This window comes from Nannospalax galili, unplaced genomic scaffold (genome assembly GCF_000622305.1).
Source record: "Nannospalax galili isolate Female #2095 unplaced genomic scaffold, S.galili_v1.0 scaffold760, whole genome shotgun sequence".
Classification (NCBI taxonomy): domain Eukaryota; kingdom Metazoa; phylum Chordata; class Mammalia; order Rodentia; family Spalacidae; genus Nannospalax; species Nannospalax galili.
The window spans coordinates 744295-769174 of record NW_008347555.1 but is presented as its reverse complement, the minus strand read 5'-3'; the positions used below and the strand labels follow the sequence as shown (position 1 = coordinate 769174).

Below are 24880 nucleotides of genomic sequence, written 5' to 3'. Positions count from 1 at the left end.
TGTTGAGCTACAAACAGAAAATGCGTAACGGTGCCCCCTGTCTGCCACTAGCGTGGCTCTTGGAGTGAGGCACCCAGTGTGTGTGTGTGTGTGTGTGTGTGTGTGTTTGTGTGTGTGTGTGTGTGTGTGTGTGTGTGTGAGTGTGTGTGTGAGAGAGAGAGAGAGAGAAAGAGAATGGGGGAATGAAGGAGCAGGAGGGAACAAAGAGGAAGCTATTCCCATTGCTGACAAGTAGGGCTGCTGTCCCATGACTCTTGGAGACCAATGACAAGTATAAATATGCCCTTGTGTCCTTGACCTATTCCTAGCCTGGTCTGGCCTGACTGCTTGTTCAGAGGTTTCAGCCACTGAGTTGCACACCTCCAGGTGGCACCACTGACTGATCCACAACACAAATGTGTTCTATAGAATGGTGCAATGTTCTGGTACTAGCCTTGCCTCTGTCTGAGAGCTTATGCTCTTCTTGGCTGAACAAAGAAAAGACCTTGGGGGAATGATGTGGTGAGGGTTGGGAAGGACTGATAGCCAGCACTGTTCTTTGGGGGCACTAGCTCCTTCACGAGGGCTCTTGGACATTTCTTTACCTTTCCATAGCCCTGCTTGTAGAGCCTCAGGCTTCCTTAGAGAAGGCTCTAGTTGTGAGCAGGGCCTTCAGCCTTTCTGACCTGCCGCCCAGACCAGGGTAGCAGGAGCCAGGTGCTTCCCCTTATCAATAGGATGGGAGTCTGCATTGGGCATAGGTGGCTGGCTGGTGGCTGGTGGTTCCCACTCAAACAGGGATGACCCTGTGAAGTTCAGGGGTGCTCTGAACAGTGCACGGGTCAGAAGGAACAGCAGGTAGTAGCCGTCCTAACCCTTCCTGCGTCGTCACCTCTGACTCTGGGAAGGTCTGAAACTGGGGCTGGAGAAGAGCAGGGGTGAGAGAAGGGCAGAGATGAGAGCCCATGGGCTGCTTCTGGGGTGGCAGAGAGGTCAGTATCTCTGCCATCCCTTTCCCCATCCACCTCCCGGGCCTCAGTTTCTCCTTTTGGTAGCCTGGGGATAATGCCATGTGTGCTGCCCTCACCTGGGGAAGGAAGGATGAAGGATGAGGTTGTGCCCCAGGCACTGGAGGGAGCCAAGGGCAGGTGGAGATGTGGTGAGGATGAACAGGCAGATGGGGTGGGATGGGGTGGGGGTCGCCTGAACATGGGTGGGCAGGGGAAGCTGGGAAATGAGGGGGATGAGCTGATGGGAGAGGGAGGCATGCCACTGGTATGTGCACAGGGCTGGAAAGAGTCTTGTTCTGTCATCATCCCCTGAACCAGTCCCCAAGAGTCACGCACCAACTGTGCTCAACAAACACACGGAGAGAAGAGGAGAAAACAGCAAGAGGAAGTGTGGAGGTCCCTGTCTGGCCCAGACAGGCGACAGTCACCTTGATTTGGACCCCCATTTTCAAATCCCCTTAAGTTTTCTTTTTTTAAAACAAAATTCAGTATCAGTGACACTGTTTCTTTTGGCACTGAATTCCAGAAAAACAAGAGGGTTACGGAGTGTGCCTGCTTTCCAACACTCCCTGCAGGACTCTGAACCAATACACAACAACAAGTGTAAGAAAACCAGGAAGGAAAACTGATTTTTATAGAAACTGGAATGAAACTGACCAGTGTAGTTTCATTATTCAAGCTAAGCGGAAATGCAAAAAAATCAAAATAAAAAGTAAACAAACAGCACAAATGGTAAGACGTGAGTTCCGTTTCCTAAGTTCTTTCCTTTTTATTCCATTCAGGTGTCATCAGGAACCCCAAGAGGCCTGCCCCCCTTCCCACCCAGCTCACCCACCCCCAGAATGGCCTCTGGGCTCTGCCCAGCCCCCTCCCCCCTGCCCTTCTCCAGCACAGCTCCAAGGACTGCAGTCCCAGCCAGGGATGTCCCTCTCTCTTGTAGGATGTCAGAGGGGGTAAGGGAAGTGGTTACAGAGTTCTGACTGGAGCTGACCCAGAGGGGCAGAGGTGGGGAGGTGGTGGGTGCCAAGTTCACATTCTAAGCCCAGTTGCCCTAATGGGGAGGAGAAACAGGGCACTCCCACTTTCACAAGGGCTCAACCCCTCACAGATGTAGTAAGGCATGTCCCTCTGGCTCCTAGGGGTGCAGTCATGTTGGCAAATTCCCCTAGGAGCCTGCATCTCATCCTTCCCTTTCTATAAAACTCCGCCCTGGCGCTTAGGCTCTGGGGGCCTGTTTTGTCTTGGTGTCTGTCCTGGGGGCCAGAACCTTTCCTGCCCACAGTCGGGGCTGACTTTAGTGACAATGATGGGTCCTTTGGAGGGTCAGGGGTCCAAGGGGCTAGGGAAGAGGAGAGGCCTGGTGTGGTGGGAAGGAAAGGGGGATGCAGGGCTGGGTCATCTCTGTGAGGCATGTTGGGGCCCTTCTGAGTTTTCAGTAGGTCTCTTCCAAAGCACTCAGAGCATTTGCAGGGCTAGATTGTTCCCCAGGCCTATAATGTTAATGTGTCTGCCACTTAGAAGCAGAAACTGGAAGGGATAAGGGCTGAGGCCAGGCCCAGAACTCCACTGGAGTACCTGTTGTTGCTCTTGGGACTGTCTCTAGGGGTTCAGGAGGGGAAGAGGGTGGGAAGGGGATGGCAGCAGGTGAAGGGTAGGACCAGAGAGGAAACCAGCAAGGAGGCCAGCTGGGACCAGAGCCATAGTCTTGCCTGGTACTGCCACCAAGCTCCCTTGCCCTTGTGGGTGAGTGTGAGGAGATGCAGGAACTGGGACCATGAGTGAAGGGTTAAGTCCCAGCCTCCTCTCCAGGCTCACATTCCTAATAGGCCAGGCCGGATATGGAGGTGTAGATCTGGCCTGGATGGTCAGAGGCAGGAGAGCCTGAAGTTCTGACACTAACTTAGTCTTCCAAGAGGTCAAACTCCTCTCTGAATTACCAGTGATTTTTGGTGGCCATTGTCCAGATGCCATGGGAATGGGGCAGCTTTGGCACATCACCTGGAGCATCACTTGGGTTGCTTTGAGAAACCCAAGCTGTTCACTATGTTCCCTTCCCATTCCTCCTTAAGATCTGGCCAGAGTCTGTGCAGCTCTCACGAAGCACATGGCACCCACCTCACACATCTGTCTGGAAGACCCATGGGCCTGAGCAAACCCTTCCCATGGGCTTGCTCCCACCTGTCCTGAGTGCTGCAGTATGGGGTCTAGGGTTCTGAGCTCCTTGGAGTTCCTGCAGGGACCACCCTCACCTCCTCCACTGGGCTACTCCCTGTGCTGTGCACTTGCTGGAGTCCTGTCTTTCCACAGAGAGGGGATGGGGTTCAAATGGCACAGGCAACACTCAAGGCGTGATTGGCTACTGGGGTTCCAACAGGGCAGGGAGGGTAGCCAGATCTGAGGTCAGCACTAGGCTCTGAGTAGACCTGTCTCTCTCCTCTAGACGCAAGAGTGGGATATTCAGGTGCCAAGAGCTCTGGACCTTGCCAGGCTTGTTACTGCTGGACAAGATGCATTTGGGACATGTTCACCCCAGGACAAATTTGGAGAGTTGCTCAGATCTGGGAAAGGGGGAAGAGATAAAGAAAAAGGTGGAGAGAGAGGGTGCTCCTAGATCATGCAGTGTGATGTCTTACTAGCTGTCCGCCGAGACTGGTCCATGCAGGGAAGGAGGGAACGTCCAGTTTTGGCCTTAAACCCAGAAAAGAGAGAGAGAGAGAGAGAGAGAGAGAGAGAGAGAGAGAGAGAGAGAGAGTGCCAATGCCTTAAGACTGGCATCGCTACCTCCCTGCGGGGGTGTAGGTGAGAGGTGGATATCAGGAGATGGGGTAATGGGGCCTAGGAAACTGGGTCTGCAGGAGCTCTTGTGCTCCTTAGGGCTTCTGTTTCCTTAGAGTCTACAAAGGACTAGAAAGTGGGACAAACCTCTCTGTCTATGCCCTTTAGGGATTCCCTTCCCAGTAGCTTGAAACTCACTTTTTCTAGAGCCCTCCACTTCTGCCCCAGCATCTCCTCCCCTACTCTTGGTCCCAGGCCCACCCCCACTGGTCACTTACTTGCAGGAGAGTTGGTTGATGCCCTCGATGTAGTAGCACACGCCTCCATTTACACAATAGGACTTGGCTGTCTCGTTGCACTTCCGGGCATGCCCCGACCATGATGACAGAGTGGTGCTCACTGGAGGTATGAGAGACATGTGCCAGTGACCCACTGAGACCACCTCTGGGCCCCAGGACTCGCCACCTTCATGTTCCTTCACATCCCATCTCAAAACTGGAAGGTTACTAGCATCTGCAGGAATGCCTGGGCAGGGAAGGTATAGGAGGTGCCTCTTGGGGGGCAACAAGGTAAAGGGGAAGTCACAATGAGCTCTGACCAGCTGTCTACCGAGTAGATATCCATGCTCTGAGTAAACCTTCCAAAGCCAGGGAAGTTTTGACTGCTTTAGAAGAAATGGCTTATTCTTTTGGAGTAAGACTGACCTCTGTTTTTCTCCTGTCTTCCTGGTGGCTTCATTGTAGGTGGACTAGATGCTGTTGTACAGAGTGGGGAGTTGCTTAGGGAGGAGACACCTACATCCATCTGTCCTGCTCACCTTCTTATGGTGAACTGGGGGTGGGGGGTATGAAACCTTTGGGACATTGTTATTTTCTGAGATCTAGGGAGGTATGGGGAACACTAACTTCTACTCTCTTTCCCCTTTCTCCCAGGGCTGGGATAGAATGTTATGAAGGCTGCAATGCCCTTTTCCAAGAAGTGTCCATGGTCTTCTCCATGTCCCCACACAAGACAGCCCCCTCCTTGTCAGATATTGCCTCTGGAGGGAAGCTTTTGGACCTTAAGACAGCCCAGGCTATAAATCATGGACTTTAGGAGGGGATGAGTCTGGGAAAGGGAGTGGGGCAGGAGGCAGCTGGGATGTGAAAAATGGGTGGGAGAAAGACTGAGTTCTCAGACTGCTAACCCAGACTGCATATCTGATTGATCAGACTTGTCTGAAAAAATTAAAATCAGGAAAGTGCTTCTCTCTTATCAGGGGACAGTGTCTAGAAAGCTGGCTTCAAGTGAAAAGTCTTGCTGGGAATGTCATGTCAGTGTTCTTCTGTAAGGTAATGTGCTACACTGGGTTTCCCTGCTCCCTGTCTGTGCCCTGGGGCTCTGAGGGTCTCTCCCTTCTGCCCAGCAGTGGTCCTCTGACTGAGGTGGTCCACCCCACCTTGGCTGGCCTTATCTCCCCTGGGATGTCAGTCTCCATTGCTCCCCTCAGTAATGGGGAGGAGGTAAGAGGAGGAGGAAGGAGCAGGCAGGCGCTTGGCGCCCTCAGTGTTTAGACATGCAGGGAGACAGATGGAGCGTGGGGGACTGGAGTATACACACAGCACTGCCTCTGTATATGTCTGAGGAACTCACTGATAAAACTTAGCGGGCAAGGCCAGCTCCCACCCCATGCCTGCTGCTGAGTTGGCATCTTGGGCTCCGCCCCTGCTGAGGTCTCCTCCAGGGCTGCACCACAACCACAGCTGGGCCCCACATGCTGACCAGGGAGATGAAACTTTGTGCTAGTGTCTGCCCCCATCCTGGGTCAGTGAGACCCAGGAAACTAAGAAAGGGACAGAGAAGAGAAACAAGTTATAAAGTCCCAATACTAGGAAGATACTAGAGGTTGTCCTGACCTTTGGTGACATTGCAAAGGAGGAGTGAGGAAAGAAAATGGCGAAGTGCCTTTACAGAGTTGCAGCGTCTGTTGGGACAAAGCCTCAGGACTCCCGACCCCTAGTTGTATACTGTGTATTCTTGCCAGATACCCAATTCCTTGTGAAAGCACTAAGGCTTGATGTGAGCAGATGAATGCAAACACAATGTGGACCACAGCCTGGGGCCTCCTGGGGACTTTGGCTAAGCCAGAGGAATCTTGGCCTGGTCCTGCCAGGCCCAGCATGACTCTGGATTTCTGGTGGCAGAGGCTGCCTGCTGTTGTGTCCTCCTTGTTATTCTATCAGGCTGACTGGGCAGTGGACAGCAGTGAGGATGCTGGGGTGGCAGGAACCACAGAAGAGAGATGGAGGCTGCCTAGTTGTGGTGCACTGAGCCTGGGTTGCCAGTACCACATCATCATGAGACTGAGGCCAGGACTCCAGAAAGACAAAAAGGGAGGGTGATAGAGGAGCTATTCACAGAGGTGTCAGGGAATAGTGGCCACAAGCCATCCCAAATCACTATAGCCCACTTGGTAGTAAAGCCACATGGTAGGGAGGTTTGCACCCTGCAGATGGATGTCATACCCTGGCTTCCCAAGCTGACTTGGCACACATAGGTTCCAGAGCAACATGTCTATACTCTCCTGTAAGAATATCTATATCTCTTCATTGTTCTCTTATGTTTGGAGAAGCAAAATTGGCAGGGATTCTAAGTGGGAGGTGCCTGCCATCATGACCCCTCTGCTTGGATGGCTTGCAGCTGCCCCAAGCCCAACATGGCCAAACTGGTCTCCCAGGTATCTACCCCAACCTCTTCTCCAGTCTTGCTTATGTCATTGACCACCAAGGTCCTAGAAGAGCATCTTTTATTTCCACTTTATTCTCTACTATCTCCACCTATCGCCACTTCTGCCCCTTCAAGAGGCTCCATACATTCCCTCTGCCTCCTCCCCTAGTCCAGGCCACCATTCTTCTTTGGGTGACCCCAGCAGCTACTTACAGGTCTTTCTGCCTCAGGCTTGCCTTCACTCTGACCTTTTTGCTTGACAGCTGCCACAGTGGTTTTTAAAATATGTAAATTGGGTCAATCTCTTCCATGGTAAAGCTCTCTGTTGGTGTCCCTTTGCAGTCAGAGTGAAGCCCCCAACCCCTTGCCAGGTCTGATTTGGGCCTTACCTCCTTCTGTCTTCTCCTACCCTGTTCTTTCAATATGTTCTGACGACACTGGCTTCATCCTAGCCTCTCTGAGCCAGGTGCCCTGCCACCCAGAAGGTTCCAAGTATCAGTGTTCTGGTGCGGCCTCTCCCAGTTTCTCAAGCTGGCCACTCCTCCCATATTATTTCTCTTTACTGCATAAACTTCTGCTTGTGGTATTTGTTCTAAACTAATTAAGGGACTAGATATGCCATCACCAGCTCCTCTATCAGAACGCAAGCTCCTTAGGGCACAGGCCACATGTGTCATGTTTCACTGAACCCCAATGTCTAGCCAAATGTTTGACACATAATAGGTGCTTGACATGTGTTAACAGAATGAATGACATATCTGATTCTTTAGGAGAAAGTGCCCTCTGCTGCTTTCCTGGGGATAGTCTGGAGTCATTGACCGGCAGTGATACCTTTTCTGTAAAACTCTGTCTCCTATTACATGCAGATACTCCTGAGAGACTAGGGACATGAAGTTCAAACCACAATGAGATGCCACTTCACACCCACTAAGATGGATAGAATGGAAAGGGTGAAAAATAACAAGTGGTGGGAAGCGTGTGGAGAAAGCAGAACCCTTGGCCATTGCTGGGCAGGAATGCCAAGTGGCATACTTGCTTAGGAAACTAGTTTGGTAGTTCTTCAAAAAAACACCGATAGTTACCATGTGCTTCAGAAATTCCACTCCTGGGTGTATCCCCAAGATTGAAAACCTTTGTGCATACAGAAACTTGAATATGAATGTCCATGGCAGCATTATTCATCATAGCCAAAATGTGGAAAGCATCCAAATGATTCGACAGTTTAAACTGATGAATGGACAAATAAAATGCAGTATATTCGTACACTGGAATACTATTTCACCATAAAAGGAATGCATTCATACATGCCACAACATGGATGGACCTTAAAACATGTTAAGGCCACACACTGTGTGGTTATGTTTATATGAAATGCCTAGGTTATCCTAGACAATCCTAGACAAGACTTTCTGCCCCTAGACAATCTACAGGGGCAGAAAGTGAGAGTAGTGGTTGTTGGGTTAGAGGGAGAAGTGGAGAGTGACTGCTAATGCACAAGGAGTTTCTTTTAAAGGTGATGAAAATGTTCTACATTGAATGGGAATAATTAGATAAGTTGGTAAATATACCAAAGCCCACTGAATCATACTATGAAAGGGTAAATTTTGTGCTATGTAAATTATATCTAAAATTTTAATTTTAATCATGCCTAGAAGGGGAGAACCCAGGAAGCAGTTATCATGGGCTTGCTGTGAATTGATCTGGGCCCTTGCCAGGGAAGATGAAGCAGACCAAAACTGAGAGTGAACGTTGTGGCATCTCTCTGCTGTCCAAATTGCAACTGCTCCCCTCTTTTGTCCAGACCCATTACCTTAAGCTATCCTGATCCCCACCTTGCTAGAGCCAACAACCTCTCTTCCTTTGGTTCCTCTGTCTATTCTTTCTCCCTCTGTTGGGAAAGGTTCACACTTTCAGGTTGGATTTTATTTTCCTGTCATTTGAGGGACTTTGTTGGAAACCAAGGCTGCGCCCCCCTGAAACTCAGAACAGGGTCATGCTGAACACAGCTTGTGGATGGTGTGAGGGTATATGCTTATGTATGCATGCATGGATGTGTTCAACCATCTACCCTCTTAAAACCCCAGGCAGGGGACAGGCCCAGAAGCCTCTTCTAATCATCTGTGTCCTGTGGCACCTCAGGTCAAACCTGCCTGCCCCATGCTTGGTATTCTGGGACAGTCCTGAGTTCCCTTGCACCTGGGGCAATCTGATTTCTCTAAGACAGAAGTGGGTTGGACCAAGCAGTCTGTTTTGTTACAAGCTCCATCCATGTCTGTAGACTTTTCCTCCTCCTCCCTGACTGCCCAGGTAGGCAGGAAGTTCCTGTGAGCCAGAGCTGTCACTGTAAGGCGGGCGTGTTCTGATTTGGGGAAGGAGCACCAGAAATCCACCCTAACAGAGAAGTAGGTAGCGGACCAACAGTAAGATAATGCCCTTTGATGCCCTACCCCTGTTGCCCAGCTCCCCTGGGGCCTAGGCAGGCCACACCAACCCACCTTGGGATGAGTCAGTGGGGGCAAGCCCAGCTGCCCTGCGCTGCCCGCCCTCCACCCCCTCCTCAGGGTGTGGTTGCTGCAGGTCTCCTGGGTTCCGCTGGTAAACAAGGAATCCAGGTACCTCTGCCTGGGAAAATGTCCTCAGAAGGGACCTCCTGGTCCCCAGCAGGGTTCTCTGCAGTGGTCCTGTCCACTTCTCTGCATCAAAAATAAACTTGTCTGCCATTGACTATACTGGGCAGCAGAAAAGGTGTATGGTGTGTGTGTGTGTGTGTGTGTGTGTGTGTGTGTGTGTGTATGGCGAGTCTCCACAGCAAACTCAGAGTGCCAGAATTTTAGAAGGAGCTTAAGACCATGTAGCTCAGTCCAGGAGGGGAAAGCAGAAGATTAGGGAGGTGGAGAAACAAGTTCAAGGTTGCATGACACAGAACTGGAACTAGAGCAAATATCTGAGCTCTTTTTACTGCATTGTCCTATTGCTCTCCTGCCAAGCTGCAGGGACAAGAGACACTGAAGCCTGTGGGCAGCTGGGATTTCAGCTCTGTGCTCAGGGCTTAGCCCAGAGGTGCACTGCATGCTTTCCAAACCGATCAGAGCCTGGCCTGCTGCAGGCTGAGGGGGCCACTCAATGGGCTGGGGCTATTGGCTACTGGAGAGGTCTTAGGCCCCTGGCCTTGTGCAATGGAGAGGGCACAGCTTGGTGTTCTGTGGGAGCCTTTCTCACTCCAGTCTGCATGTAGTGAGACTATGTACTGGTCCCATAGGCCATCACTCAGGATGCTCTGTCTTTCAGTAGCTTCCTCCATGCACAGACAAGCTGGCAAAGATGGTGCCCCACCCACCTGAGCACAATGACAGGACCAGGTGTGCATGCGATCTCAGCAGGATCAATAAGAATCCATCCTGAAGCCTGCCCACGTGGACACAGAGGCAGAGGGGGCTGGTTGGGGTGGAACTGTCAGAGGCAGAGGCCTCTTTTCTGTTCTACTTCCCCAAACCGGAGATGCTGTTTCATAGTAGGAAAGCAGGAGGCCAACCTACAGTGGGAGAAAGTGCCCTGGCCCATCCTCTCAGTTCTGGACTCAGTTCTGTCTGGAGCATCATGACCTTTGGACTTCCTAGTTTTATAAGCCAATAAATGAATTCTTCAAGGTTGTTTTAAGTTTTTCTTTTTTAATTTTTTTATTTTTACAGTGTTTCCCTGTAGCCCTAGATGGCCTGAAACTCTCTATGTAGAATAGGCTGGCCTCAATCTCAAGAGATCCGCCTGCCTCTGCCTCGCTAGTGCTGGGATTAAAGGTATGAGCTACCACACCTGGCAAAATTGGTTTAAATTGTATACTTGTCAATTCGAACCAAGATAGTCTTCACTAATAAAACCGTAAATCCAAGGTGGATCAGATAATGTTTGCCCACTATGACAGAGATGGCAGGTGCTAGACCCAGGGACATCCACTTTCCCAGACTTGGGACAGCTTGAGACCCATGGGTATCCAGGTATCCCCCTTTTACCATGCTCAGCCCAGGACATAGAGGAGGCCGTACAGGCCTTGGAATAGAAGAGTGCTACCACTAAGATACATTCTCACCCCTAGGTTGTAAGTTCTTTAATATAACATTTAATAATACATGTACTTATTATGAGGCAGGCATTGTGCTAGGCCCTGAGGCCAGAGTGATAAACAGGCTAGACATGGCCTATGGAGTACCAAGGCCAAGACTGCTAATGATTTCACATGGTACAACTCTATTCCTAACTAGTTGTTTAACTTTGGGGAAAATATTCAACCTCTCTGAGCCTCTCATAACTTTAAAAAAATTTATTTATTTATTTTCATATTTTATTATTTTGTTTTATGTGTATGTGTGTATTTCCTGCATGTAGGTAAGTGCGCCCATGTCATGCAGTGCCCACGGAGGACAGAAGAGACTGTCGGATCCCCTGGAACTGGAGTTACGGACAGTTGTTAGCTGCCATGTGGGTGCTGGGATTCAAAACCGGGTCTTCTGCAAGAACAGTCAGTGTTCTTATCCACTGAGCCATCTCTCCAGCCCCAACCTCTCATAATTTTTAAAGTGCACCCTGAGCCCAAAGAATGGTTTGTGAGACAACACACACGGAGTCTGGCTCAGTAAAGAGCAGCTATGACCAGAACTCCCAGGGGCAGCATTGTCCCTGTGCTCTTCATTATCCCAAGGCTCCTCTTCTACTGGGTGGTCAAACCACAGAGCAAGTTCAGCAATAGTAGAGGAGTTGAGGATTTGAGGCTAGAATTCAAGAGATGCCACCAGACCATGGTGGGTCAAAAGGTAGCCTAGGACTAGGCTCTGAGCTGGAAGTAACACTGCAGTGAGCTGGAGATCAAGTAGGAAGACTGCCTGGGAGAATAAAGATGGAGCTAAAGAGGAGTGAGTACAGTTAGGATGTTCACTGGGGCCAGGTGATTGAGGAGCAAGTCCTTGTGCTGAGGTTCCATGGGTAGGGTGTGGCTGGATGAAGGCACTTTCAAAGGCCATTGTTCTGATGCAGGTGAGTGAGGATGAAGCCTGAGCTATGGCTGCCATTATGATATGGAAAGGATGAAAGGGAGAGGAATAAGAAAGAACCAGAAAGCAGACCACCTAGGATAAAACCTAGACTTAAACTTTTGAGATATAGTGTCACAGGGGCCTGAGAGTGGGGGACAGGGGTATTCCTCATCCACAGAGAGCAGACAGGATTTGAGCTGACTTGCCAGTGAGGTAATGGCAGGTTCCCCTTTAATCAACACTGGACCTGGGGAGCACTGCAGGCAGGTAGCAACGGATGAAAGGTCAGATTCTGTGTCAGGGACAGATCTGATAATAAACCATGCTATGCTATGGTTTACATGCTATGCTCAGTCTGTGGATGCTGTGAGACAGATCTGATAATAAACCATGCTATGCTATGGTTTACATGCTATGCTCAGTCTGTGGATGCTGTGAGACTTGGAGTGCAAGGCTAGGGTGACGGGGCACTGCCTGACAATGGGCAGCTCTGGCAGGTAAGAGAGGTAACTTTTTTGTCAAGACCAACAACCAGGGCCAGAGAGGACAGCCCTGCTGTCCCTCTATTCGATCGGACACTGCAGAGACCAGAGGTCAAGGGGTACCATGAGGCCCTGCCTGGTAGGTCTTCAAAGAGGGCAGAGGGCATGTGGGGCAGGTCTGCTATCCCTGAACACAGGCTGCTCACAGGCCCCAGGCACCCAAGCCTTCTACTCTGAGGTCTGGCTCAGGTGTCCAGCAATGCAGTCGCAACAGGCAGGCAGCTTACATCTGCCCCAGGCCTGTCTCTCCATGAGCCCTGCTCCTGGCAGCCCAGCCTCCCATAATTGCCTTCTAAAAATATCCTTCCCTCCACCCCTCACCTCTTGATTTCAAAATATTTAGTTTTCAGGATATTTAAAATGAGAGCTGGAGGCTCTTGCAGGCCCAGATAACAAAGCTAAACATTTATGCTTCGACTGCATTTCTCTGAATTGGCTGAGATCTTGGGCTTGATATGGCAGCAGCAGGAGGGAGGGGAGTTGAGAGCAAGACGGATCATGTACAGGTCTCCTGAGAGCTAGGGGGCAGCTGGTCCACTCTGCAACCTCCCCAGACCCATCCCTTCCTTGAGGGACACCTACCGCTGTTTACATGGAGCCGGCCCCTCACGGTGTCCTTCCCAAGGATGTTCTCAGCCTCACAGACGTACTCCCCAGCATCCTCCACCTTCACCTTGTTGAACTGTAGTCGTGAGTTCTTTCTGGTTAGGGAGGGGAAAAGAGGGAGAGAGGCATGAGCTAGGGCTGCAGGGGCTGGTCCTGGGCCACCCAGCCATCACTTCACAGAGCCACAGAGGCTGTGTGGGTTGGTTGGGAAAAAGGTTCCACAGATCCACCTTTTCCGGAGTGCGGGTGGTACACTGAACTCTGAAGCTGGATTGGGGGTGGGACTTGGACACTCAGGACAATACAGAGGGCATCTAGCCGAAGCTCACATGTCCTAAATCTGAATTCTCACGTTTCTTTTCCTAAAACTAAAAACTTTTTTTTTCTGGGGTAAGAAAGCCAGGCCCCTTAAGAAGTCTCATTCCCAGCTGCCTGTGCCCTCATAGAAGTAGCAACTTGTCATTCTAGATATGGAGGACATACTGTCTTGTGCTATGGTTTAAATGTGCCTCCTAAAGTTCACTGATCTGAATGCAGTGGTGCTGGGAGGTGAGGCCTAATGGGAAGTCTAGATCACGAACACCCCATTCTCAGGACCAGATTAGTGTCTCATCACTGGGTCGTCGCCCCTCCTTCCCCTTAACTGTCTCTTACTGAGTGGTGCCCTGTTGTAATGGCACAGCAAGAAGGCTCTCATAACCTTGATCTTCCCATTCTCTAGAACTGTGGGCTAAACATACCCCTATTGTTTATAAGTGAGGCAGCCTGTATACTCTGAGGAGCTGGATGGACTTAGACTCCCAGGGACCTGGGAGAACAGCTGTTCTGATAGCTTTGGTAGCAAATGGGCCAGGATCTCAGTGGTTCTCCTGGGCTGTCCACTCAACCTTAGCACTGAGGAGCTCCCTGTGATCTCTCCAAGGGGGTTTTGTTTTATCCCTTCAACAGATGTGTGCCAGAAGCCATTGTACCTCAGGGAACAAAGAGCCTGGTCTGGAGCCTCAGTGTCAGTCAAGGCATCATCCTCTTACAGATAGGGAAACTGAGTCCTAGAGGGCTCTTGGCTTGCTGGAAGATACTCAGCAAGGCAGAGCAGAGGTGGACCATGAGCTGAGGTCAGTGAGGATACCAGAAACTGGGGCTGTTCCTCTTTACTTAGTCCCTGCCTACTGAGTGGTCTGGGGCTAAGCCCTGCAGTTCTTCCCACATGCTGTGACTCCAGGGCACCTGACTTGGGCTCTGTTCTTTATGAAGTCTTTAAAAGTTTTTATTGAGCCATTCGTGGTGGCACATGTATTTTAATCCCAGCACTTGGGAGGCAGAGATGGGCAAATCTCCGTGAGATGGAGGCCAGCCTGGTCTCCATAGTGAGTTCCAGGTCAACTTTGTCTACAGGGAGACTCTGTCTCAAAAAGACCAAAAATATTTTTATTTATTTGTTTGTTTGTTTTTGAGTGTTTTCCTGCATGTGCACCTGTGTTGTGCAATACCCATGGAGGCCAGAAGAGGGCTTTGGACTCCCTGGAACTGGAGTTACAGGTGGTTGTGAATGCCATGTTGCTGCTGGGAACAGAACCCAGGTCCTCTGTAAGAGCAGACTTAACTGCTGAACTATCCCTCCAGCCAAATTTCTGAAGCCTTGATCGAACCTCACCTTCCTTCTCAGAACTTCCCTGTACCTACTCTGGGGGGCCTCACTCTGCAAGGCTCTATTCATAGCTTCTCAACCCTTCTACCACCTAGTGCTTTCTGGGGCCCAGAAAGAGCTCCAGATAAAAAGCTAGGGACCCCAGCAAGAACAAAGTGTCTGTGGATAAAGCCAGGGACCCCAGTAAGAATAAAGTGTTTTTATGTGTTATAACCTCCTCTTCCTTTAGTGATAAACTAAAAAATCAGATTCTTTGCACATGTGTAGTAGTTGGAGGGGTGCTTGGAGTATGGGTAAGGGTAGCAGGGTTGCCACTGCCCTGAGCCCCAGGATGAAAAAGAAAGTCATGACACTGCTGGGGTAAGGAAGACCCCAGTGGGGGCTGGGTGTGGGTGGAGAGCTGAACAGAAAGCACCTCCCTCTGGGCTTCATCTCTACCTTTGGAACTTGACCACTTAGCAAATATCTCACTCCCAGACCCCCACAAGATTGTTATAGACTGACAGACCCTATTGCCGTGGTGATGTCCTTGCTACTGTGGTGACAGCTGCTTGACTATGTCCTACTCATCATCTGGCTCAAGCTGGTCTTTCTCCTTGGCCTTGAGCCTGCCCACAACTCTCCTTTGTCAATTAAAGTTTGTTTCCTGCGTTAAGCAGAGCCTGGGAGCCCCAGCATCTCCTGGGAGCCAGCATCTCCTTCCCATTGCAGCCCAACTAGATGCTACAGAACTCCACAACCCTTGTATAAGGCTTCCCTGGATTTCTTGCACATTGGACAAGCAGGGCAGGGGATCAGCTGAAGGCCACAGAGTCCATGCATAAGGGACCCAGAGCCAGATCCTCATTGTCACTCACAGCATTCAGAGGATCTTCCCTCCTATGACATCAGACAGGACAAGGTGTAGAGAAACTCGGAACATTGAAGGACAACATTGGGACTTGGAGAAAAGACATCTACTTGAAAGTACACCAGCTTGGGGCCAATGAAGTGCAGGCTCTGCAAGGACTCCTCCTCTTGGAGGAAAGGGAAGAGGTTACAACAATCTCCAGGTGTGCTGGCTACAGGTATCTTGTTTCACTGGGGTACTGGGGAGTCTCAGGGAGGTGGGATTCAGAGATGCAGCTGAAGAGGGGCTTTGAGGCTCTCTCAGAGCCTGGAGTTGTTGGGACTTTTTACTCTCCTCACCCCTAGGTCTGGCTGGGATCCTTGGTAATTAGGGCTCTTTTCTACCTGCCTGGTAGGCAGGATGCACACTCCCAGTGCCCCATTGCTGTGTTGACCTAGGTCTGCCCCTGCAAAAGGTGCTGTCCCATCCTCCCCAGCTAGTTCTTTGCTGGCAGGGACGGGATCTAGGCAGCCACACATTTTCCTCAATGCCTGCCTCCCTTGCCTGCCTGAGGGGCCTGTCTCAGCCTGCCCCTCATAAATAAGGGAACATGTGGTTCTGCAGGGGAGGGCCTGTGCCCTGGGCTGTGTGTGTGCGTGTGTGTGTGTGTGTGATTTCTCCTGGTTCAGGAAGGCCTGGGTGACACTGCAGATGGGCAAAGAGATAGCCCCTGTTGGGAAGGGGGTCTCTGCTAGCCAACAGAGATGCCAAGACCAAATGCAGCCTGGGCAGGCAGAGCATGGGGAGCACAGGTAGAGAGGACAGAATGGGGTTTTCGTGAGGAGGCTCTCAGCTCTGTGCCTAGTTCCAGCTCCTGTACTCATGAGGTGTGCATAGTTGGGCAATGGGTAGTATAAGGAGGTGGCAGCTCTCTTGGAGTCACTTTGAGAGGACCTTGGCCACAGAGAATCAGAAGTTCCTCATCACAGCTCATGCCTCCATAACTAACAACTCATTGCTAGGAGCCCAGGGGTAGGACAGGTGGGACAGGGCACTTCAGAATGCAGCACATGAAACTGAGGCTTAACCAGGAAGTAAGCTGGGTCATCCACAAGGCCTTCTGCAAAGTCTCTTAAGACAACCTCACACCTAGGAATAGAAGGGCCAGTCCTGTGAAATTCTTGTCAGTTCCACACTGAATATGGATTCCACTCCCTAGTCTACAGGGGAGAGGGGATGAGGTGGAGGGGCTGGCCCTCTGAGGCACTCCTGTTAGGAGGAGTGACAGCTTTCTCAACAATGAAATGAAGCCATGTCTAAGGTACCACTGGAGGAGATGAGAGCCGCCAGGAGGTTTGGACAGATATCCCTGAGTCATGACATTTAAGCTGGATCTTTGGAGGACTTTGCCAGGGACAAGAGAGGCAATTTGCCCAGTGCAGGGGACAGCCTGGGCCCAAGTCCAAGGTTGTGAAAGAAAAGACCATGGGGTGGGCTTGCAGTAGGGACAGGGAACAGCAGGGTGGTGGTGTTTAGTCCAGCAATGACTGGGGGAACCCCAAGACCATCAAGTGAGGAATGGATAATCACATGTGTGGCAGTGTTGGAAAGATCATCCCTGAAGACATCAAACTAGAGGGCAGTGCAGATGGAGGATGAAAGGTGTGGAGCAGGGGACTGAAATCACTCCCTCAGTGACTCAGAAGTGGTGGAAGAAACAAGAAACTGAGGTCACAGCTTGGGAGGATGAGGAGACAACAGTGGGGATGGGGTGGGGGAACATTTCAGGAAAGGAGTGATGGGAGTAAGGTTTCTGGGAAGGAGAGAAAGGCTGAAGTTACCAGAGAAAGATGGGAGTTGGTGGTACCACAGCTCTGGCAGAGAGAGAGAGAAAGAGAGAGAGGGAGAGAGAGAGAGAGAGAGAGAGAGAGAGAGAGAGAGAGAGAGAGAGAATGAGAGAATGATTATGTTGAATGTGTGTAAGGGGAGCAGTGTGGTATCTTGTCTGGTAGGATGAGGATGGGCAGGCAGGCACCATGTTTGGGGGCAGTACAGAGTGTATGGGCCAGCACCTTCCTCAGACTTCAGTCTTAGGGAAGTAGGGGAGAGGCTGGAAGGAGATGGTGGGCCCCCTCCAGCCCCAGGTCCAAGAACCCTGTCCTATTTTTCTTCTAGGCTGGTACCAAGACCATAGCAGGTCAGTGAGAAAGGAGTGGGGGTGTGTCAGGGGAGTTGGGTGGTTAGATTAAATTTCTTGCCAATGCTTAGAGAAAAACCTACCACCAATGTCACTCCCTACAAACTACCACAATTTCGTTAGGAATCAGCCTTTTGTAGCCACAAAACTTTCATCTAAACCAAACCTTTTATATACGACTTTTTGCCTAGGCTACTTTCTGTATTTGCCTCAGGGAAGAGAGGAAGTAAAGCCAATCCTCTGACCTTCAACCCTTCTTTCTCAGGGTCCAAGCCCCAGAGGTAGGGCATACACATCAGGTTATAGTCAAACCAGGGTAGCCTGAGCTATGGCATTTGCTTATCACTTTTGGTTGGGGGTAGGTTGGTGGTCTCTAAAATGTCACCTTCATTTGCATTTTGTGGAGGGTTAGGAGAAAAATGACAGCCTGAAAGGAGGGCTTTCAAGTCACTCTGGGGTGGGGATGGGAAAAGGCTGAGGTCTCCTCAGTCAGAGTGGGATGCCTAACTGGACCCAAGAGGCAATAGAGCAAGGTCTGCTTAACTGTCAGAGAAGTAGGGCCTGCTCTTAGACTCCTGGTTTTCCTGGTGCCCCCCCCCACCCCAGGTAAGGCCATTGTTCCCAACCTGGACACTCAGGGAGTATATGGGCCAATGTCATGAAATGCTCATTTATGACTAAAGACAATTCTCATGCTAGGGGGGAAGTGTCAGAGGTAACCCTGCCCCCAGTACCAATTGAACCTATGTTCTCTTTCCCCTCACCAAACTCTTGGACAAGTGGCAGCTCATCACACCAGCAGACCAGCCCTTCATGTTAGGTGACTTCCCAAAGACTTTCTAAACGTGGGTCTTTCACTTTAGATTGCCCAATTTGGGGTCTTTCAGATATCTCGCTATGTCTTTGGGACAAGCAAGAACTTCCACTAGTGAAGTTGCACTTGACAGTCAAATGGCCTTCAACTTTCCAGAGACTCAAATTGCTTAATTCTTTTTTCTTGAGACAGGGTCTCTTATAGCCCAAACTGGCCTCAACTCACTATGTAGCCAAGGATGACCTTGAACTTCTGATCCTCCTGACTCCACCTCCCAAGTGCTAGGATCAAAGGCATGGGCCACCACACCTGGTTTTATGTGGTGTTGGGTTTGAACCCAAGGCTTTGTGCATGCTAAGCAAGTACTCTACCAACTAAGCTATATCCTCAACCCTGTGAATTGCTTAATTCTTGCCCACAGAGCGCAATACCAGGGCAAGCCTAACTGGAGGGGCTTAGCAGTAGGGAGTGTTGGGTGTGGCAAGGACAGGCTATTTGGTGAGGGCCAGAGCTGTTTCATTCTGGGTTTGGAGTTATGGCTCAGGCCCTTCTTTCTCAGAAGGGATAGCAGCGGATGGGCTTGAGGGCAGAGTGGTGCTGCTCACCTGCCATTGCCATACTTGATGCGGATATCACGACTGCGGTTGAGCTCCTTGCCGTCCTTGAACCAGCGGTAAGAGGGCTGAGGGTTCCCTGCTGCTGCCTCGCACTTCAGTGACTGCTTCTCACCCACCTGTCCCGTTTGGCTCTTCATCTTCTTCAGCTTGGGCCGGGTGGCTGTGGGGTACAAGGCAGGTAGGTGAGTGTGGGGGTAGTGGGGACAATGCCAGGCATGAGCAGTGAAAGCCCCCATTCTGAGGCTGGTACTGGGAAGACTGGAAGCTGCCCCTTCTGGCATCTTTCCTTAGTTCAACTCAAGTGCAGCATGAACAATGCTCAGCTACTTATGGACACTCCTCTGCCCTGGGATGGGACCAAGAGCTTCACATTCGCTTGTAAAACCTTCACAACCCATGACTTCATTGCAGTGTTTAAACCCATTTATAGATGGGGAAACTGAGGCTCAAAAGGGTGAAGTCATTTCCCTAAGGGTTGGTCATGGACCTGAGATTCAAATTCAGATCATGACCTCAGTGCTCATGATCTAACTCCTAACTCCCTACTACCCTCTGTCCCCAGTTCCCTTCCAGGCCTGTGCTGGGCCCAGCAGACACAGAAAGACAAGATGGCAGACTCAGCTGTCACTCCCGGCCAGCCTAGCATGGGACCTGCAACCTGGCATTGCTATCCCAGCATGGCTCATGAAGGCCTGGGGATGGTAGAACCCAGAGGTGTAGGAAACCAGGATGCCAGGCCCTAGGGTGAGGTGAGCCATTCTAGCCCGGGGAATGGGTTCAGGCATCTAAGAGCTAAAGAATGGGCTTGGAGGAAGGAAGGGAGGTGAGCCAGCACTGTGGCTGGAGGAAATGGCACGTAGTCCAGAGAGGCAGCTGAGGGAGGGAGGCTGTTCTGGTCGGCACAGGCCCAGACTTGGACACAAGGCTGCCGAGCTTCCCTCGTCCCTGTTTCTGAAGGCCCATGTTCCACCTCCTTGTGCCACTCCCCACCACTTTGAAAAAAAAAAAAAAAGAAAAAGACAATTAAGGGAAACATGTACTGGGAAGGTGAGGGTAGGCCACGGCTCCCTGCTGGGTGATAATAATTTGCACTGGGATGGCTCTTCCCAGGACAAGCGACCTTGCAGTACTCTCTCATTTGGTCCTTGAGCTCTTTGGCAAGTGTCACACCACAATGATGGTAGAGCTGACCCAGGGGTTTAGAACTTGGCTGAGGCCACACTGTCAGGCAGCTATGGAGCAGAGACCAAAGCCCAGGCATCTAGGTTTGCCATGTGTCCAGCAGGTAGCAGCTGGCATCTGCTTTTGCAGCCTTGTTTCTTGCTAAGGAATGCAGACCCTGGGTTCGAGTCTTCCCATTAGCAGAAGGCAGGGTCTACCAGGGCCAGGGAGTGTCTAGGGACTAGCTGGCCCTGTCTGTGTCATTGGTCCTTGTTTTGGTATCTCAGAGCGCTGACTGTGGACCAGAGGTGACTCTGGAAAAAGCCAGGAGAGAGATCTTGCTAGAGGTAGAATTTCCTTGAACATAACCCTGAGCTCTTGTTTGCAAGTAGGGAGGAGATGGGAGTGAGGTGCAGAGGACAGAAGGAAAGGTGCAAGAAAGCCTTATTTTAAAGTGTGTTAGGCTACGCTCAAGCTGTGATGTCTGTGGAAGTCATTTTGTTCAGTTTAGAAAATAACAAAATACAAATGAGTAAAAGGAAACATCATTCATTATTTTAGTGCTTCGGAAATGCACACACACACACACATACACACACTTAAAAAAAATGGAATCAGTGCAAGGAACATATTTCTTTTGTTTAAAGAAACAATGCAACCTCTTCACCTTAGCGCTGCATGTCAATAACAGCATTCCCAAACTGAATTCACCAGTAATGAAGACCAATTAATTTTTCAAGAAAACATTTCTGTGATGAAATTAGTTTGGGAAACATGGGTGAACATAGGCAAGGGAGAATCTTTATGGACTCCAGTCTGATTAAGTAAGGGCTTTGAAATTTTCTTGGAACCCATAGTAGCATTTCAGGGAAATAAAGTTCTATAACATAACTTGTATGGTGTATGTGTTTATATATGTATATATTTTAATATGTATTCACATGATTCAAACATTTTTTTTGATCTTTTTGAGATAGGGTCTCCCTGTAGCCCCAACTGGCCTGGAACTTGCTATGTAGACCAGGCTGACCTTGAACTCACAGAGATCTGCCTGCCTCTGCCTCCCAAGTGCGGGGATTAAAGGTATGTGCTACCATGCTTGGCTTATGATTCAAAATTTAAGAAGTAAAAAAGTATATGTTTTATAAAATAAGCTTCCTTCTAGCTTCTGAGGATAGCCAGGTGGTAACTAATGTGTCAGTTTCTTTAATATCCTTTCAGAGATCTTTTATGCATATATAAAAAAAACTAAAACTCCCTGGCAATCATATACATATTTTTCCACAGAATCACTTTTCATACTTGCATAATATTCCTGTGTGGGTGTATCATAATTTATGTAACTGACTGTTGTTGGGAGGCACTTAGCATGTTCCCCCCTGCCCCTCCATGATCGCATTACAAATCAACCCTTCACCCAAGCTGTCTCTGTGGCTTCATTTTTGCACACTTCCAGGTGACAAAGACCGCCTGAGTTCCAAGCTAGGTTTTGCTACTTATTACCTTTGTGTCCTCAGGTCGTGGACTTAATTCTTTTGTGCCTCAGTTTCCTCATCTGTAAAATAGAGGGGATAAATAACAGCTCCTACCTCGTGGGTTGGCTGTGAGACTCATATGAGATAATGTATGTTGAGCCTGGTATGGTGAGGGCACTTAATATAGGTTGGTGTTGTTATTATTATTATCCATAATTATTTCCTAAGGCAATCTTCCTAAAAGTGGAATCGCTGTGTCAAAGGCTGCCAACATGCTGTCTGGAAAGACTACACCAATCCACATTCTCCTCTGAATGACGGGGCCTATTTTTTTTCCACACCCTCACCATCCTGAGGTATTATCATGCCTTTAATCTCTGCCAATTAGCTAGGCAAAAGATATCGTCTCTTTGTTGTAATTTGCATTTATTTGATTACTGGTGAGGGTGAACATTTCTCATAAGTGTATCAGCCCATTGTATTTCTTCTTTTGGGATTGTCTGTTCATGTCTGGCAGTCTGTTTTTCTATTGAGTTCTTTCATCTTATTGACTTGTAGGTACTCTTCAAAAATATTAAAGTTACTAAGCTTTGCTACAATGGTTTCTTCAGTCATCTGCTTCTCACATTTAAAAATGTTGGGCCTTCTTTCCTTCCTTCCTTCCCTCTCTTCCTCTCTCCCTTCTTTCCTTCCTTTCTTCTTCCTGCTAGGAATCAAACTCGGGGTCTAATATATATGTTAAGCAGGCAATGGCCACTCACCCACACCCTCAGCCACAAAGTCATTTTCTGAATCCTTCCTTCCTTCCTTCCTTCCTTCCTTCCTTCCTTCCTTCTTCCCTCCCCCCCTCCTTCCCTTCCTTCCTTTTTTGCACCAACAGGTTTTTCTGTGCATCGATGAACTGTTGAACTTTCTGGAACTTCATTATTCTAAGTGGGATTGGAGTCGTGCTCCAGCATCCTTCCTTCCTTCCTACCCCACCCTCCTTCATCTGCTCCAGAGTCCCTGTCACGCCTCACAGTTCTGAACTCTGGAAGCTAATGGGAATCACCTGGAGGCTTTAAAACTTGGGTAGGGGCCTGGGCGCATCCTGGGCATTGTGAAACAGAACCAGGAGAGCCGTCCAGGTGTGTGGGTTTCCCAGGCTCCTCGGTGTCTTGCTTCTGTTTTTTTGGAAATGCAGCACACATGCAGGAGAGTGCTGGTATCATTAGTGCACATCCCAGTGACAGGCTACACATCTGCACAGCTGGCTTTGCTCTAAGCTTGGCTGTGATCTGACACTGGTCTAGTGGTAATCTCTAGTTTGCTTCACTTCGTGACCTGTGGGTGCAGAAAGCTCTTAGGTTCTAACGTGCCTGTTTCCCCTCCTGGAGAGTGTCCACCTTTCCTGCCATTCTGACTTGAGGGAACTCTTGCCCCGTCCTCCCAGCACTGTGGGCCACCTTGCTCCCAGACAGACCCCAGCTAGCAGGAGGGGTGGGAGGAGACAGTAGGAGGAGGAAGTAGGGCTCACTCTGCTATCTTGCTTCCTGACTTGAGCTGATGGCTATTGCTTCATTTGAGGGTAATGGGTGGGATTGTATCATACAGATGGTCAGCAGGCAGGATCATCTGAGGGCCCTAGGAACTGAGGGCTCCAAAGCCATTCCTTGCCTCTGTTGAAACACAGGATCACATTGCAGATCCCAAGGGTCTCACTCCATCCAATGGGAGCCCATGTGCCTTATTGGCCACTTCTTGATAGTTTATGCACTTCAGAACAACGCCTCAGACTCTGACCAGGCTCAGAGAGGCCATCCACAGCAGACCTCAGGTACCTGATGACAACTCCTGTGGGCTTTCTGATACCACTGAGCTAGCCCCAGACCCTAATGACTGTACCCTCTCTGATCTGAGTTTATTCACTTACTCCTCATTCATTCATTCATTCATTCATTCATTCATCCCTTTAATCTAATCCCAATGAATGATACAAGCTGCTGCATGCCAGGCACTGTTTGTGTGCTGGGTGGTGAGCTAGACAGTCCTGCACTTATGGAGTCTGATTTTGGTCAGCAAGTAATCAACAGAAAGATGAGGCAGTGATGGTGAGCTGGTGGGACTGAGCTTGTATAGTCACAGGCCTCAAGAGTTTAAGAAGCTGGAAGAGAGCGGGAGTGGGGTAGGTGAGAGGGACAGGGGCTTGGAGAAGCAGGCTGGCCCTGGGTATCAGGGCTATGTGAGCTAGCCTGAGAAGCCTGGATTTGCTTTTTTTTTAAACTTCCTATGTGCTTGCTAGACTATTTGAAATGACATATTGGTTGGACCATGCCTCTACTGGGCAGTACTGTCTAAAGGACAACAAAAAATAAGAATAGCCACATGCTTGAATCATGCCATGTTCTTTAAAAAGATTCTTTTCTAGTTCTTGGAAATTCCTCACAAGAATCACTGGAAAGGCAGGGCCTGGAAGATTTGGTAGACTTCATTTTTTATTTTCATCAGGAAAGTTTCTTGGTGGGGGGCAGTGACAGCAGCTCATGTAGTAGGAAGGAAAGAAAGAATACACACCTGATGGCCCTTGGAACAATGCCTGGGGACTCTGCAGCCCCACTCCTGGACCCAGAGCCTTGCCAAACATTCTGTGCTGAGGACTTGGGGGACCTCCCCAAGACGGCTCTGGGTTTGTCACAGGGAGGTATTAGAGACTTACAAACTGATAGCAACTGACTCCAGGTTTTACATTTTAGGCTCTTTTTTAACCCGAGCAAGCACTGCTCCTCCCCTGTGGCTTTCAGACCCTGGATCCAGTACCAGCTCCTGGTGTCACCTGGGACCAGGCTCAGAGGCTGCACAGCAAACCTCAGGTACCTGATGACAACTCTTGTGGACTTTCAGATACCACTGAGCTAGCCCTAGCCTCCAACCACTGCACCTTCTCTGAGCTGGGTTTATTTCATGCAGGGCCTGCAATGCCATGCTTGTGTGTGGGCATAGAGACCATCATGGTGGGTTCCAAGAATGTCTTGAGGCCAGAACTGAACCAAGCAGAGGAATGAGTGCCTGGGATGGATGGAGGTCTGTCAGGACAAGAGCCAGAGCCACCCAGTGGGCTGGCACTCAGTCTCCTGTCTGCTTATGATATTTACTGAGTAGCTTCTATGTGCCAGGTTTCATGCTTTGGTCTCACACAGAAACAACTTAACTGTATGTGGAGTGACCACCTTCTATGCTCCTGAGTTTAGTTTATCCTCTCTGTCATCATTTTGTTACATAAGAAATATATTTTGCTGTAGAAAAATTACACAACACAAAAAAGGAAAGAGGAAAACACATTTAAATCAAGTCAATTATATCAGAGAGAAAAACACTATTCATATTTTCAAATATCTCCTCCAAAACATTTCTAAAATTTTTAGATCCTTTTTCAGTCAACACATTGGAAAAACATTTTTCCAAGTCTAGCAATATAGCCATAAATTATTTTAATGGCTGCCTAGTATTCCATTGTTCAG

At 49.6% G+C, this 24880-nt stretch overlaps 1 protein-coding gene across 3 annotated transcripts in view; it reads right to left on the bottom strand.

Moving 5' to 3' along the window:
- The window catches only part of Nrg2 (neuregulin 2), a 220416-nt gene that overhangs the window by 18284 nt on the left and 177252 nt on the right, over positions 1-24880 (bottom strand). For all 3 annotated transcript variants that reach the window (XM_008844280.2, XM_029568902.1, XM_029568901.1), the window contains exons 3-5: positions 18736-18907; positions 12619-12737; positions 4043-4163 (exon numbers count right to left, since the gene is read on the bottom strand). In XM_008844280.2, the coding sequence (XP_008842502.2) occupies positions 4043-4163; positions 12619-12737; positions 18736-18907 (412 nt within the window). The remainder of the gene's footprint in view (positions 1-4042; positions 4164-12618; positions 12738-18735; positions 18908-24880) is intronic.